General features: G+C 54.7%; 2 protein-coding genes across 2 annotated transcripts; one reads left to right on the forward strand and one right to left on the reverse strand.

The window, feature by feature from the left end:
* Nucleotides 1-29: 29 nt before the first annotated feature.
* Nucleotides 30-3,578, forward strand: GOT1 (glutamic-oxaloacetic transaminase 1, soluble; the record flags this gene model as incomplete). Its single annotated transcript, XM_010180738.1, has 8 exons — nt 30-215; nt 790-913; nt 1,107-1,219; nt 1,415-1,519; nt 2,065-2,215; nt 2,351-2,516; nt 2,642-2,784; nt 3,068-3,578. Coding segments are annotated over 8 exons (1,128 nt in total), but the record flags the coding sequence as incomplete, so codon positions are not given.
* A 3,038-nt stretch (nt 3,579-6,616) lies between these two features.
* CNNM1 (cyclin and CBS domain divalent metal cation transport mediator 1) lies at nt 6,617-13,505 on the reverse strand (the record flags this gene model as incomplete). Its single annotated transcript, XM_010180739.1, has 10 exons — nt 6,617-6,696; nt 6,987-7,148; nt 7,199-7,312; nt 7,655-7,832; nt 8,037-8,200; nt 11,691-11,738; nt 11,916-12,015; nt 12,209-12,378; nt 12,664-12,804; nt 13,362-13,505. Coding segments are annotated over 10 exons (1,301 nt in total), but the record flags the coding sequence as incomplete, so codon positions are not given.
* Between the last annotated feature and the right edge of the window lie 209 nt (nt 13,506-13,714).

Here is a 13,714-nt window from a genome sequence, read left to right on the forward strand (position 1 = left end):
CTGCGGAAAGGACGGCTGTTCCTCTTCTCACAGCCTACCGCACGGACGAGGGGCAGCCATGGGTCTTGCCGGTGGTGAAAAAGGTGGAGCAGATGATAGCCAATGACAACAGCCTGAACCACGAGTACCTGCCCATTCTGGGCCTGCCCGAGTTCCGAGCCAATGCCTCCCGGATCGCCCTGGGTGACGACAGCAGCGCTATCAAGGAGAACCGGGTAGGTGATGTAAGGGACTGAGACTGCACCTTGCTGGGAGACCTACTGGCATACCTGAGGCGTCTCTCTAGCAGACCGAGTGAAACAGTGCTATTGTGTGGCATAATGGTATTTTGGCAGGATTTGAGGACTTCTCTGACATGGTCTTTGCTGGTTGTATGTTGCCTGATGAACCCATGTCCTCGAAGCTGTTCGTGCAAGTAGTTGTAGTTTTTGGTAAAGGCAACATATGCTGCTATTGGAATTTGTTTTTTCTTTCATCTTTTATGGTTGTTCTATGGGAAACTGAAGTCACATAATAGACCACCTTTCCTAAAATAAGCTACTAGATGGGAATCTGTGCCAAAAAGTGACAGAAACAACTGGAGTCTATTTATAACTGTTGAAGGTGTCAGGGTAGTCCTGAGCACTGAAGGAAGTTGAAGATCACTAGAAGGGGATGGTGTCCTGGCTGGGGTGACCCCAGGGAGCACATCTGGGAGTCCCATCTTGCTCTTGCAAGCACCTCTGTTCTCTGGGCACTGATAGCCAGATTGATCTAGGTGGACCCTGCTGGCAACTCTCTCTGTTACAGATTGGAAGTGTTCAGTCCTTGGGTGGAACAGGCGCTCTGCGTATCGGTGCGGAGTTTCTGAGGCGGTGGTACAATGGAAACAACAACACAGCGACCCCGGTCTACATCTCCTCTCCATCCTGGGGTGAGTGCTGTCGTCAGTGCTGCCACCTCCTCGCAGGAAGCCCTGTGGGTCAGTGGGTGAGGGAGAAATGGCATGGGCCTGGGCAGTGAGAGAGGGGTCTTCCCCTTGTGAGTAAAGGGTGATACTGGAACTGGAGAAGGTGGCTTGCTGGAGGTGTGGTGCTGCTTTTCTGAAATGTGATTTCTTTCCTCAGAGAACCACAACTCTGTGTTTGTGGATGCTGGCTTTAAAGATATTAGAACCTACCACTACTGGGATGCTGCCAAGAGGGGTCTGGATCTCGAGGGGCTGCTGGATGACATGGAGGTGAGTAAAACTGGCATGAGACAGGCTGAACTTGGTGCTGTGCTGTCAGCAGCTGGCTGGGCTCTTGTCTGCTCTGCCTGGAAGTAGATGTCTGCTAAAGAGACTACAGGTGCCCAGAGCAGCTTGGGGCCTCTCCTTCTGCTCTGGGTGCTCAGTCTCATCCACGTGCATGACCAAGACCTGCTCTCTCCTCAGAAAGCCCCAGAGTTCTCCATTTTCATCCTTCATGCCTGTGCCCACAACCCAACAGGCACAGACCCTACTCCTGACCAGTGGAAGCAGATTGCTGCTGTTATGAAGGTATGAGCTGCTGCTGGGGCTAAAGCAGTGCTGAAGGGACAGATAGCTCTTGAGCAAGCAAGAGTACTTGGATCCAAAATGGGCTCTAGGGACTGGCATGAGATGTGGCAGGAACTGGAACAGGGAAGGTGTTGAAGGGAGAGGCTGACAGGATGCTGGTTGTCTGTGCTGAGAGGACAGAAACATACCAGTTCTGCTCATGCCTCCAAGTTCATGCTTTCAAACTCTGTGACACATGCCGCAGTGAGGTTTCTCATGCTGGAAAGATTATCCACAGGCACCTGCCGTGGTGCTAGACAGTAGGATATAAGGTGGTGCCTCTCTTATACCTGTCTCCTTGAATGCAGTTTTGACCTTTTCTTGACCACTTTAGTCTTTCTATTCCTTGACCCCAGTAGAAAGAAAATAACCCAGTCAGGTGTTACTGGACCATGTTTCCTTTGTAATTTGCCTGGAAGCATAATGGTCATTTTCCCCTCCTGTGGGGCCAGTGGGGTGTAAAGTGAAGGTCGTGGGGAAAACTCTAACACTGTTCCTCCTTGCAGCGCCGGTTCCTGTTTCCATTCTTCGACTCAGCGTACCAAGGTTTTGCCTCTGGCAGCCTGGACAAAGATGCCTGGGCTGTGCGATACTTTGTCTCCGAGGGCTTTGAGCTCTTCTGTGCACAGTCGTTTTCCAAGAACTTTGGGCTCTACAGTGAGTGTCTGGCAGTAAGCTGGCCCAGTAGCATCATACCCAGACAGATGGGGCTCGCATGCTGGGGGGTGGGGAGAGCTCCGCTTTGTAGTGATGTGTGGGACCAGAGGGTAACATCTCTCTGCTTATCCACAGATGAACGTGTGGGGAACCTGACTGTGGTGGGGAAGGATGCAGACAACGTGCAGCGTGTCCTGTCCCAAATGGAGAAGATTGTGCGCACCACTTGGTCCAACCCTCCCTCTCAGGGAGCGCGCATTGTGGCAACTACACTTTCTTCTCCGCAGCTCTTTGCCGAGTGGTACGTGTCGCCAGGGCTGGTGGGAGAGGTAAAGGGGGGAAACTGTCTCTGAGTGCCAGACTTGGCCAGATGGCTCCAAACCAGACAGGTGCCTGTCCTCATGCTTAGTTTCCTGCCTGCTGCAGGAAGGACAATGTAAAGACGATGGCAGATCGGGTCTTGCTGATGCGGTCAGAGCTCCGGTCTCGCCTGGAGTCTCTTGGGACCCCGGGCACCTGGAACCACATCACAGAGCAGATTGGCATGTTTAGCTTCACAGGGTTGAACCGTAAGTACCAAGTGGTCTGGTGAAGGGAGGATTGGGTGAGGACAGTTTTGCTGGGGGTGAACTGGGTTCGAGTAGGCCAGGCTGGAATCAATCTGGGACCTCACTGGAGTCCTAGCTTCACTGTCTCTGGCTAGGCAGGGATGCAGCATCAGGCAGCATTTCAGTGGCCAGTGCTGCAAGTTTTTTGTTTGCTGTGAAAGATTCAAGCAGCTCTGACTGGTTCTTTGGGCTTTTCTGAGCTGTGGGGTCAGTGCTCTGACCTGATGTCCGATTTTTTCCCCAGCTAAGCAAGTGGAGTATATGATCAAGGAAAAACACATCTACCTGATGGCTAGTGGGCGCATCAACATGTGTGGCCTGACTACCAAGAACCTGGACTATGTGGCCAAGTCCATCCATGAAACCGTCACAAAAATCCAGTGAAGCACATGAACAACCAAACTTACATGAAGTCACCAAAGCTGTAGTGTGTAGTCCACGTCTTTCCCTGCTCATGGCTTGCCTTGTCCCACACCTCCTGGGGTTTAATAAAGACAGGAGAGCAGTAGCTTAATCGGGGATAATAATTCTTTTGACCTTTTTGAAGTACCCCTTGCAATAAGGTGGGTAAGCCAGTGCCTCCAGGAGGGTGGGGGCAGCATGAGCTGCTTTGACTCTTGTTTAACTGACAGCAGCCTGTTCTTCAGGCACGTAGAGCTGCATCTTTAGCACATCCAAGTCAACTACATGTAACAGATCAGTTTGATCTAAGCAAAGTCTGGTGCCAGTGCAATGCGCTGTGGGATAACAGCCCAGTCAGTTGGGATCTCGTGCAGCTTATGGACTAATGCCTCTCTGTAGTATTTTGGGGAGGGAAGAAGCTATTGCTGGCTTTTTCCTACCCAGTCCTGAGCCTTATGCGAGCAAACATTTGTAATTGTGATAATTGCTTCTTTGTGTTGCTGACAGAAGATTAAACCTCCATCTGAACAATACCCCTGCCTCGTGTGATGTGCCTTCAGGCTGTGCTAGCCTCTTCCCAGGCTGAGGTTAAAGCCTCAGCATCATAGTTTGTCCACTGGGTTTTACTCAGTTTGTTTCAAGGTCTCCCTTTCTCCCTTGCAGTGTGTTGCATCTCTGATGATCACGGTTGCTCCCAGTGGGGCACAGTCCTGTTGGGAGTGTGTAGTTTAGAGCTCCCTGTGGCTCTGTGTGAAGCTGGCCATTCCCATCTCCATCTTGTGTTTGTCTTTGTGCCCCCTGCCCGGTGCTGTGCAGCCCACCCTGTCCATCTGTATGTGCTTGCTTCCTGGATAGTTGTGTGTTACCCAGCCATCTGGCCATCTCTCCCTGGCCTGGAGCTCCTGGCCTGCTGCTAATATGTAGAAAAACAGATCTTTCCTGTTCTTCTTTCTCAGCAGGCCCCTGGTGAACCACCATCTATTCCCCCTGGCTTCAGTGGGGCCTGCTAGCAACTGCCTGTGTTTCTGGCACTGAAAAAGAGCTGGGACCATCTGCTGCTGCTTTTTGCAGTCACTGTTTGCAGATCTATTTGTGAGCTGATAGTACCACCTTGACAGAGCAGCCTCCTGCCAAGATCTTGGTGAAGAAAGGGGAGCAGCCCCTTTCCTTGGATCATGCAGTGATGGTCACTGCAGTCCTAATGGATTTTGCTCGTGCTGCAGGTAAAGACAGCAAAGGCAAAATTGGTGCCTTGTTCCCTTGCTGTATTTGCAGAGAGACTGTGTGTGGGGTCTGTGTCCTTTTCAGATTAGTGTTTGTATCATGTAACAAGTGAGCCAGAGGCAGTCTTTCCTCTGTGCAGGTGGGGAGCTTTTTCTCCTCTTGGTATCCATCCACAGCTGGGATGGTTAAAGAATGACTTCTAGGGGTGATCTCAAGAGCTGAAGGAATCAACTCTGCTTGTTATTTCTGACATCTGCCTACACTTCTGTCCTTACAGACCTCTAGGTGTGGAGTCTGGACCACCCCGTGTGTGATCTGTACCAGTGCTTTGCTAGCCTTACCAGCCTTGTATTTCCTAATGAGTGACCTAAATTTCTCCACTTCTGTGGTGTAAGCTCATTACCCATTATCCCATTTACCATGGCAACAGAGAACAGATTATTCCTTTCCTCTTTGCAACAGCTTTTTATGTATTTGAAAATTTCCCTTCTCCCCTTCACATCCTTCACCAGTTAAGATTAAGCGACCCCGTTTCCTTCAGCCTTTGGGGAAGGTTGTTTTCCAGTGCTTGCTTTCCTCTGGCCTCCTTTCAATTGCTGTGTACTTCCTTAGAAAGGCAGAGCACAGACAGGGATGTAGTTATTCCAGCTAAAGTTTTCTCAGCATTGCTGGACTATGAGGTTTCAGTTGTTATCTGTCAGACTGTATTCCAGCACGTGTATCCCACTATTGTGTTTGCAACAGCACGATATTAACTCCTGTTCTTCCCCAGTCCTTGTCTTCACTGCTGTGGTGTAAGTCTTAGCAGTTCTGAGTGTTTTTCTGGCAGTAAGAGTGACAGAGAGCCCAGACTCATGGGGAGAAATTGTGAAGCACTTGCTGACCTGGTCCTCTACCTGCTCCCTTCAGCAGCACCAAGTCTTGTTACTCCAGCCACTTCTGGCTGCAAGTACAAGGGCAGCCTGGCCTGGTGGGAGAGGTTAGCACGTCTGCCCTGCACCCGTTGACACAGACAGGGCATCGCTCAGGGAGAAATCACTTTAATGTTAATATCCCTGTTGCATTCAGCCTCTACAAAAAAACTACTGACTGATCTGTACCAACCCAAAGGCTTGGCGCAAGCCTCCCTTGTACAGGCAGCCGTGCGCGGAGAGGAGGATGGTTGAATGCAGCATTGAGCAGCCCTCCCCAGGGAGGGGGCTATGCTCAGCAGTGAGCTGGGCTCCCTGCCCTGTGCTGGGCAGGGGTTCGGGAGTGCCGGGCTGTGTTGATGTGAGTGTGCATGGCACTAGGCATGGCACAAATGTGTGCTGGGGCCCTGAGCTGTGTGTGGCAGCCCCCAAACAGCACATTCTCCTCATGGTAGAGACCACGTCTATGTAGCACCCAGCTCTGAGGGGCTCTGGGCCTCACTGGGATGGAGATGGTAAATGATGCTAAGGGCAGTTCTGGGTTGGGCCGCCCCTCCCTGCTCTGCCTGCAGGGATACCGTGCCACACACTTCACCTTTCCTTTTTCCACCACTTCCTTGATACCAGATGCTACCAGGGAGCAGCTGGGCAAGGGCCCTCGGGCTCCAGCTAGCTGGTCCAGGCCGCCTGGGTGGTTCAGCCCTGCCAGGGGCACATCCTTTCTCGCCTGGGGATGGGGTTCTGCACAAGTCCTGCAGGGAGGGGCGGAAGGAGCGGGCAGGTGGGCAGCGAGCGAGTGCAGACCTGCTGCTGTCAAACAAGAGCCTTGTGGCAGGAGACCCTCATGCTGCAGACCTGGAAAACACAAGCACAGTCTGGTGCAAGTGGCCAGAGCTTGCCCTCCCTGACCTACTGCTGCTGCTCAAACCTGCAGCACCTTTCCTAGCCAGGACCAGGGATATTGCTGCAGACACAGTTCTTGCTGTGAAAACACAAGTTAGGGTCTCACTCTGTCTCTGACATCCATTCCATGGAGTCTCCTGCTGCATCCCTTCACCCTGCTCCAGCCCCCAGTGACACATGTACCTGCATAGGCTCCAAACCCCATTGTTTGGCTTTGTTGCTTGAAACTTGATTTTACACTATTAAAACTTAGTGACCTCCCATTTGCTGGGGAAAGAATATTGCACCAAGAGGCAGATTCCTACCTCCAGTCTGCGTGGGCCTCCAGCATTGTGCTCTGGCCACGCTGCTGCTCAGGTGATTAATGGGGTGAAATTGGAGCTCTCCTCTGGCGTCTTCTCGCCCTCCGATGATGGCTGCTGCTTGCGCCCACCTGCAGCAGCAAGGGTGCCCAGGTCTGGGGTGTTGGGGGCTAAGGGTGCTCAGGACAGAAGGGTGCATGGGATTGGGCTAAGACCAGGCAGCTGGCTCTGCCTGAACTAGCCCTATGCACAGTTTCGCCTGCTGTTGGGGTGCTGCCAGGGAATTGGGCTGCCCCCACTGCTCCATGCCAGCCTCATGCAGGGCATCCCCAGGATGGGGCTGGAGAGGAGTTGACCTGAGCAGTGGGGTGCCTGGGCAGAGCTCGCCCCTCAGTGCCCCCTCCCCAGGTCAGTCACTCACTGAGGGATCTCAGCAGCCTCCTGCCCAGCGTCTCCTCTGAGCTGCTCGGTGATGAGCTGGTCCCAGCCTCTCTGCCCAGGGATTCTGCCTCCAGGATGGTGCTGCAGCACTCACTGTCTGCAAAAGCCCAGTTTGGCTGCAGCGCCCCAGGGCACCGCAGCCCTCGCCACCCCCAGGGTCATCTGTATGTGTGTCCCCCAGTCTGGACTCACTCTGCAGCTTGCTGTTCTCTTCGTTGTCAGCCAGCTCCTCCTGGATGAAGGGGATGCCCTCCATGTGCAGGAAAACCGACTCACTGGGACTGCGCAGCCCCTCGGAGTGGCTGCCTGCGGGGACATAGGGCAGGCATGGTGGCATAGCATTCCTGTGCCCTGGGACAGGATGCAGTGGGATGCCTGCAGTGGCAGCAGGTCCCAGTACCAGGGACCCCCGGGGAGCAGGAGCGCAGGGGGAACAGGGAGTTATGTGCCTGTTCACTTGCACCTGTGTGCACGTGCAGGTGCAAAACAGCATCCACAAGGTGTGCGTGCAAATGCCCACATGCCCCATGTGCAACTGCGTCCCTGTGGTGGCATGCCTGTCATGCCAGCATGTCCAAGCATGGCATCCCCCCAGGGGACATGCAGCGTTGGCCCACAGCAGGGAAGGGAGGCCACGGAGTGACTCACACATGATACTGTTCCTCTCGTTCAGGAGGGTGGTGGGGTCCTCCTTGGGTGTCTGTGGGGTTTCTCGTGCTGTTGAGGCCTTGGTTGAATCCCTGTCGAAGGCCTCTACGTCAGGGGACTGGGGTGAGCTGTCCATGCGGCTGGCCACCAGCGCATTGTGGTACTGCTGCCGGGTGACCTGGGCACACAGACACACACACCCAGCTCACCGAGCACCAAGCCACCCCGGTACCTCCCAGGGACTTGGTGGCACCAAATCCCCAGTCAGCAGGAGTGCAAGACCCACCAGTGCCCACGAGGCACCCACCAAGCTCCCAGGGGCAAGAGGGTGTGTGGGCAGAGGTGGCCGGCGTGAGACAGGCCCTGCCAGCCCAGCCCATACCTTGACAAACTGCACATCGCAGAGGATGTGCACGGAGTAGTCGGGTGTGTAGATGTTGTTGCTGCTGCTGTGGAGCTGTGTGGAGCTGCCACCGTAGTCGTTGTGCTCCCGGTTGGGGGACTCAGAGCGGTTGAGTCCACTGCACCGTGATGGTGACCTGTTCACTGCAGGACGGAACAGCAGAGGCAAACACCCTCAGTCATGGTGCCACTTGGGTTCCCAGTGCTGGTGCATGGTCAGGGTGGAGCAGTTATCTCCGGCAGCTATGCCTCATGGACACCAGGGCGGGCAGGGGCCCTACAGGGGATCTGTGGTAGGGTCTTCCTTGGTGCACACCAGTGGTGGAGGCTCAGTACTATGTCAGCCCCAGGCAAACCAAAGGGACTGGGCAGGCATCTGACCTGGCGCTGGCAGCAGAGGTTAGGGCCACTGCCTGGCTGTCACCCTGACTGACTGACAGCTCTCTTGCAAATGCAGGCCTCCTGCACAGCATTTGGCACAAATACTCCTGGTTGCAGCTGGCAGCCCATGGGGGTTTACTTAACCTGCCTTGAGGGCACGCTGCTGTCCACTGTGACTGACAGAACAGGAGCAGAGGCTGCCATGGCAAGCTGGCCCATCACTCACATTGACTGATGGCCTCTGACATGCTGTGTGATGGATTTTGTTTGGTCAGTGATTTATTAGGGAACAAAGGCAGCTTGTTCCTTGCACAGGTGACATCAACATCTTGCTGACTTTGCTGCCAGAACACCCTTCTATTACCCAGATGGCCAGAAAGCAAGGGAAGCAGGGCAGTGTGCATGTAGGGCTGCAGGTAACCATTGTCAGAAGCAGCAAATAGCAAGAAAACCCAAGCACCGAGTGTAGGAAATTACAGAAGCTATACACCAAAAAAAGCCCAAGGCATCCATGGCTCCCTCTTGTCCCCATCCCATTGCTCCAACCAGTAAGAAGCTGCCTGGCATGGGGTACTGTCTGGAAGGAGCCCAGCATGTGCCCAAAGCCATGCCCTGTTACCTGGAGAGCCAGCCAGGGAGTCCCCTCTGCTGAAGGCGAAGGTACGGGACACTGAGACAGGCACTGCCGAGAGAGGGGGAAGGAAGGAGGGGACAGAGGAAGGTGAGGGTAAGGGACAGACCAAGAGGAAGAATGAGAAAAAAATACAATGTGCCAGCAGCCCCGGGCTGAGCTCCCACCACTGCCTCTAGCACCCCTTCCCATCCCTCTTACACCTTCTGGCTCGCCAGCCCCAGGGACAGGGACACCAGCAGAGACAGACTTCAATACTGTAAATCAACAGGCTGCTCTGCCGAGGTGAGAGGAGGTGAATCTGGGGGGCACCAGCTCCTGCCAGCCCTGTCTGCACAGCCACACATCTCCCTAGAGCTGTAGTGTGGGCAGGGAGTATCTTCATCCCACTGGCTGAGTGCTGGCACCCCGCTTCAGCCCTTCACCAGCCACTGCCAGGAGAGGGGACTTTGTGGTCAGCTTGTGCCACCTGGGAGATGGGCTGAAGCTAAACCAAGCAAAGGCACCCTGCTTGGGGGCTGGGATGCTTCTTCATCAGTGGTGCAGGGCTCCATGGGGAGCATGGAGAGACCAACACACAGCACTGAGTGATGCACATGATGCACTTGTGAACACCTCCCGGTGCCTCACTTTTGCTCTCACCACTGGCAGCACCCATTTCAAAAGCAGTGGGAGACATGGGCTCGCTGACTGCCAGCCCTCTCCTCCAGCTTCCAGCCCTCCTGCCCCAGGTCCACTGCCCTCCCTCCAGTCACTGTGCCCACAGCACTGTCCACTGCCTATGTGAATAATGTTTTAAAATTGCTTCCAAGGGAAAATGCCCAGGGAATTCACCCTGCAGCCCCCTCCTTCCAATCTCCCTCCTCCTCCCCCAGTAACTCCTGTTCTTTGTTCTCCCCTGGACCAAAACCTTCTGCAAATAAAAGTCCAAGCAAAGGCACCAGCATGAAGTGCTGCCCAGAACAACCTCAATCCAGCCAGGAGCAAAGGACGGGTTGATAACCACAAGCATTCGCTCCCTGCCCTCACTGCCCGATCCGCCTTGGGGCTGGCCATGCCCCTGCCCTGGCCCCCAGTGCCAAAGATTGCCTGGCAATAAAAAAGTTGCATAACAAGGGTTAATTAATAACAAATAGTTAAATTCTCAAGGGTTAACGTCTGCATTCCACGCTATGAGACCCTACTTATACTCATTTCTACTGGGCCTTGGGAGGAGAATGCCAGCCCAACATGGGAGCTGCCCTGTGACCTCTGCCTCCCAGCCTGCCTCCCCGCTGGCCAAGGGTGCGACACCACATGCGTCTCACTGCAGGCAGGAGTGGCCGGATGGCAGGAAGCATCTTGTGACACAGCATCATGTGCGAGCACAGGGAGCACTGGAGCCCCAAGTGTCGGCGTCCCAGCAGGCGGCCCTGAGGACACACATGGCCACACCGACAAGGCTCCCACCATGGCTCGTGCTCTGCCTGGCCCGTGTCCTGTGGGCAGCACTCACTGCCCGAGCCTCGCTGGGGCCTTGGGCACGGTCACAGAGGGCGTGGGGGCATCGGGCCACACAGCAACGTCCCAGGGGAAATTGGTCACTTCATTGATTTCTTCCATCCAAACCAAGCATGGTGCAGATGCACAGGGGAGCAGGAATGTGCCCTGCAGGGTTAATTCAGTAGCCCATGAGCCACCCTTTCAAATGAAAGCAAAGCAAGTAGCACGAAACAGGTAAACCCTAGAGCTACACGTAGACTAGGACCCATGAAAGTGACAGTCACCTGCCCCAAGGGACTCCCCTAGTTCTCTCAACAACATCCCTCCCTACACCTCCCTAAAGGTTGAACTTGGTGGGTTCTTGTTTTGATTAGGCACCAAGCGCATCCTCACAGATCTGACCAGCACTGCAGACACAACTGCAACACCTGGGGTTTAGGATGAGGGATGTGCCGGACTGGGGCACCTTCACCTGCTTCCAAGACACCAGAGACTAAACATTTGCAGCAGTGATCAGCAAAGAAGGGGGGTGCTCAGAGTCTCCCCTAATCAGAACTCCCTCTCAGCTCCTGCATGCAGGGGATCTGCTTATTAACTCATCAGCTCTGCAGGCAGGGAATTTACTGGGACTGGGACACCTACTTTAAACTCAGCTGATTTCCCCCACAACCATGTGCGAACAACTCACAGGTAAATTTACCCATCTCTGCAATTCTGGCATGGGACTCACACTCAGCTCATGCTCTGAGCCTCAGGAATGCAACCGAGTCTAGGGATGTTACACTCAGACCTAGATGCACTATGCCAAGTCACAAGGTTTACTGCTTCTGTGGGCATGAGTGTGCTGCCACCCCTGGGCAGTGCCCCTTGCAGCACCCCTTGCAGTGCCAGCCATGCTGGGATCCACCTGCAGGGACCCAGTGCATGCCTGAAACCTCAAAGGGACCTCAAAGTCCCTCTGTGGGGACTTTTGCTGCATAAGCCTCTCAGCACGTTGTTTCTCCACTGAGGTTTTTAAAGGCAGTGACCTCGGTGCAGAGCCTGAGCTGCTCTGCATGGGGTGCAAACCCATCTCTCCTCCAGCCAGCTGGTATAGCGAAGGAAAGGTTTTAGAGCCCCAGCCTGTCCCAAAATACTTACGCAGGAAGGAGGATCCAGCCAGACTGCCCACTTTCCGCACATCATTATCTGAAACGACAGATGGAGGGCTAAGAATTCCAAAGGGAGGGCTCCTGCCTGCCCCACATCCCACAGCAGGGCCACCCCATCCCATGGCCAGCCCTTTCTCCTAGCCACCAGCTGGTTTAGCCCCATGGAGGCTGCAGAAGCGAAGGCAGGGCTGGAGAGAGTCTTCAGAGTCCTTACCTGAGGAGATGACAGCCATAATGGCAGGAACACCATAGTAGGTGAACGCCCCGTTCTCAAACCGCAGCCCTTCCTTGCCAACCTCCACCTCCACTTTCCCCTGTAAGGATAAAGAAAACCCACTCAGATGGGCACCCTGCACTCCTGGCCACTGACCCACCCAGGGCTGCACAGACCCCCACCACCTCATATGAGAAGACAGGCATTTCCACTGGCAGAAGCAGCCCAGAGCAAGGCTATGAGAAGAAACAGGCCACCCCCTGCCACCCTCTGCTGGTCACTGCCTCAGACACCTGCAGGATGAGGACGAAGTAGTCAACAGGTCGGTTGCGCTGGTAGAGGTAATGCTCCACTGCTTTCTTGTTCTTTCGGTCATATTTGAGCTCCTGGATGACATTGGGGTGTTTCAGAAGCCGTAGCAGGATCTTCTCGGAAAGGTAGGGGGACTTGAAAGGCTCCACTTCTAGAGGGGAGGCAACACATGCTTGCTCAGCAGGGCCAGGGCTGCTGAGAACTCCTTGTCCTCTGAGCTGCATGGCCCCCATTCCCGCAGCCTCAGCACCCCCAAATGCAGACCCACACTGGTGGAGCAGCTAAGGGTGCTGCTGGTGAGATGCTAAGGGTGAGGGTCCAGCCAGGCAGAAACTGCTCCGCTGGGGGGACACCTGACTCAGGAATGGCTCAGGGATGCCCTACAGGGCTGGTACTGCTGCAGGGAGATGCAAGGCTTGCACGGAGGCAAGGGTACCTGTTGCCATGAACCGATGGGTAGCCAGTAGGAGCTGTGGGGAGATCTTCACCTTCATCTCACTGTCTGAGAGCCTGAAGATGGAGAAGTCCTGGGGCTTGCGTCCCCGGTGGGGCACCCGCTCCTTCTTCCGATTGTCCGCTGCAGGGCAGAGAGCAGAGCAGCTGCTCACTTGCAGCACCCACAAAGCCACTGCAGCTGCAGAGCCTCATACCACATATATAGAGATATATACACACGTAAATAGAAAGGCACATCTTGCTGCACCGTATGGAAGGGCTGTGGTGGAGCGTATGGAACATGCCTTGGGAGAAGCTCCTTGGGGAGGGCGAGCAGGGTGGTGAAACACACTTCTTTCTCAGGAACGAGTCCTGGGTTGCCCTGGCTGGATGCATCACCCACAGTTGGAAAGGAGCTTGGGAACCACCCATGGGTGCTTCATGCCCAACACACATGTCCCTGGGTCAGGCCCTGTGCAGCCACCAGCTGCTGATGCTGGTGCTTCTCTATCTCAAACATTCAAGACTCCCTGACATCTGACCAGCATCTCTCCCTCATTCTTGTCTTTCCCACCATGACTGTGAGATGTTGTGAGGAAGGACCATGATTTGCTCTGGCCTGTTTCCTACCCACATGCCTGTCTGTGTGGGCTCCCACCCTAGCTTCTGCAACCACAGTAGCTGCTCTGTGACACTAACTGTACAGATCCGTCTCATCCAGGATCTCGGACTTGATGATCTCCTCAATGACATCCTCCAGAGTGACAATGCCCATCACCTCGTAGAATGGGTCTCCTTCCCCTTCGTTGTTCACCCGCTGTACAATGGCCAGGTGGGATTTTCCTGCAGGGAGAGAGCAGATTGGCAGTGAGACCCCTACCCCTGGCAAGAGGGGTTCCCAGCATGGCAGGCTGGCAGGCAGGCAGGGCTTGGTGGGAGGCACAGGTCACAGCCAAACCTCAGGAGCAGACACTATTGCCCAAACCCACACCAACTGCGCTAACCCAGAGAAAAGGGCTGGACACACAGCCTTCTAACAGGGCTGCTACTCC

This window comes from Mesitornis unicolor, unplaced genomic scaffold, assembly GCF_000695765.1.
Source record: "Mesitornis unicolor isolate BGI_N332 unplaced genomic scaffold, ASM69576v1 scaffold44433, whole genome shotgun sequence".
Classification (NCBI taxonomy): domain Eukaryota; kingdom Metazoa; phylum Chordata; class Aves; order Mesitornithiformes; family Mesitornithidae; genus Mesitornis; species Mesitornis unicolor.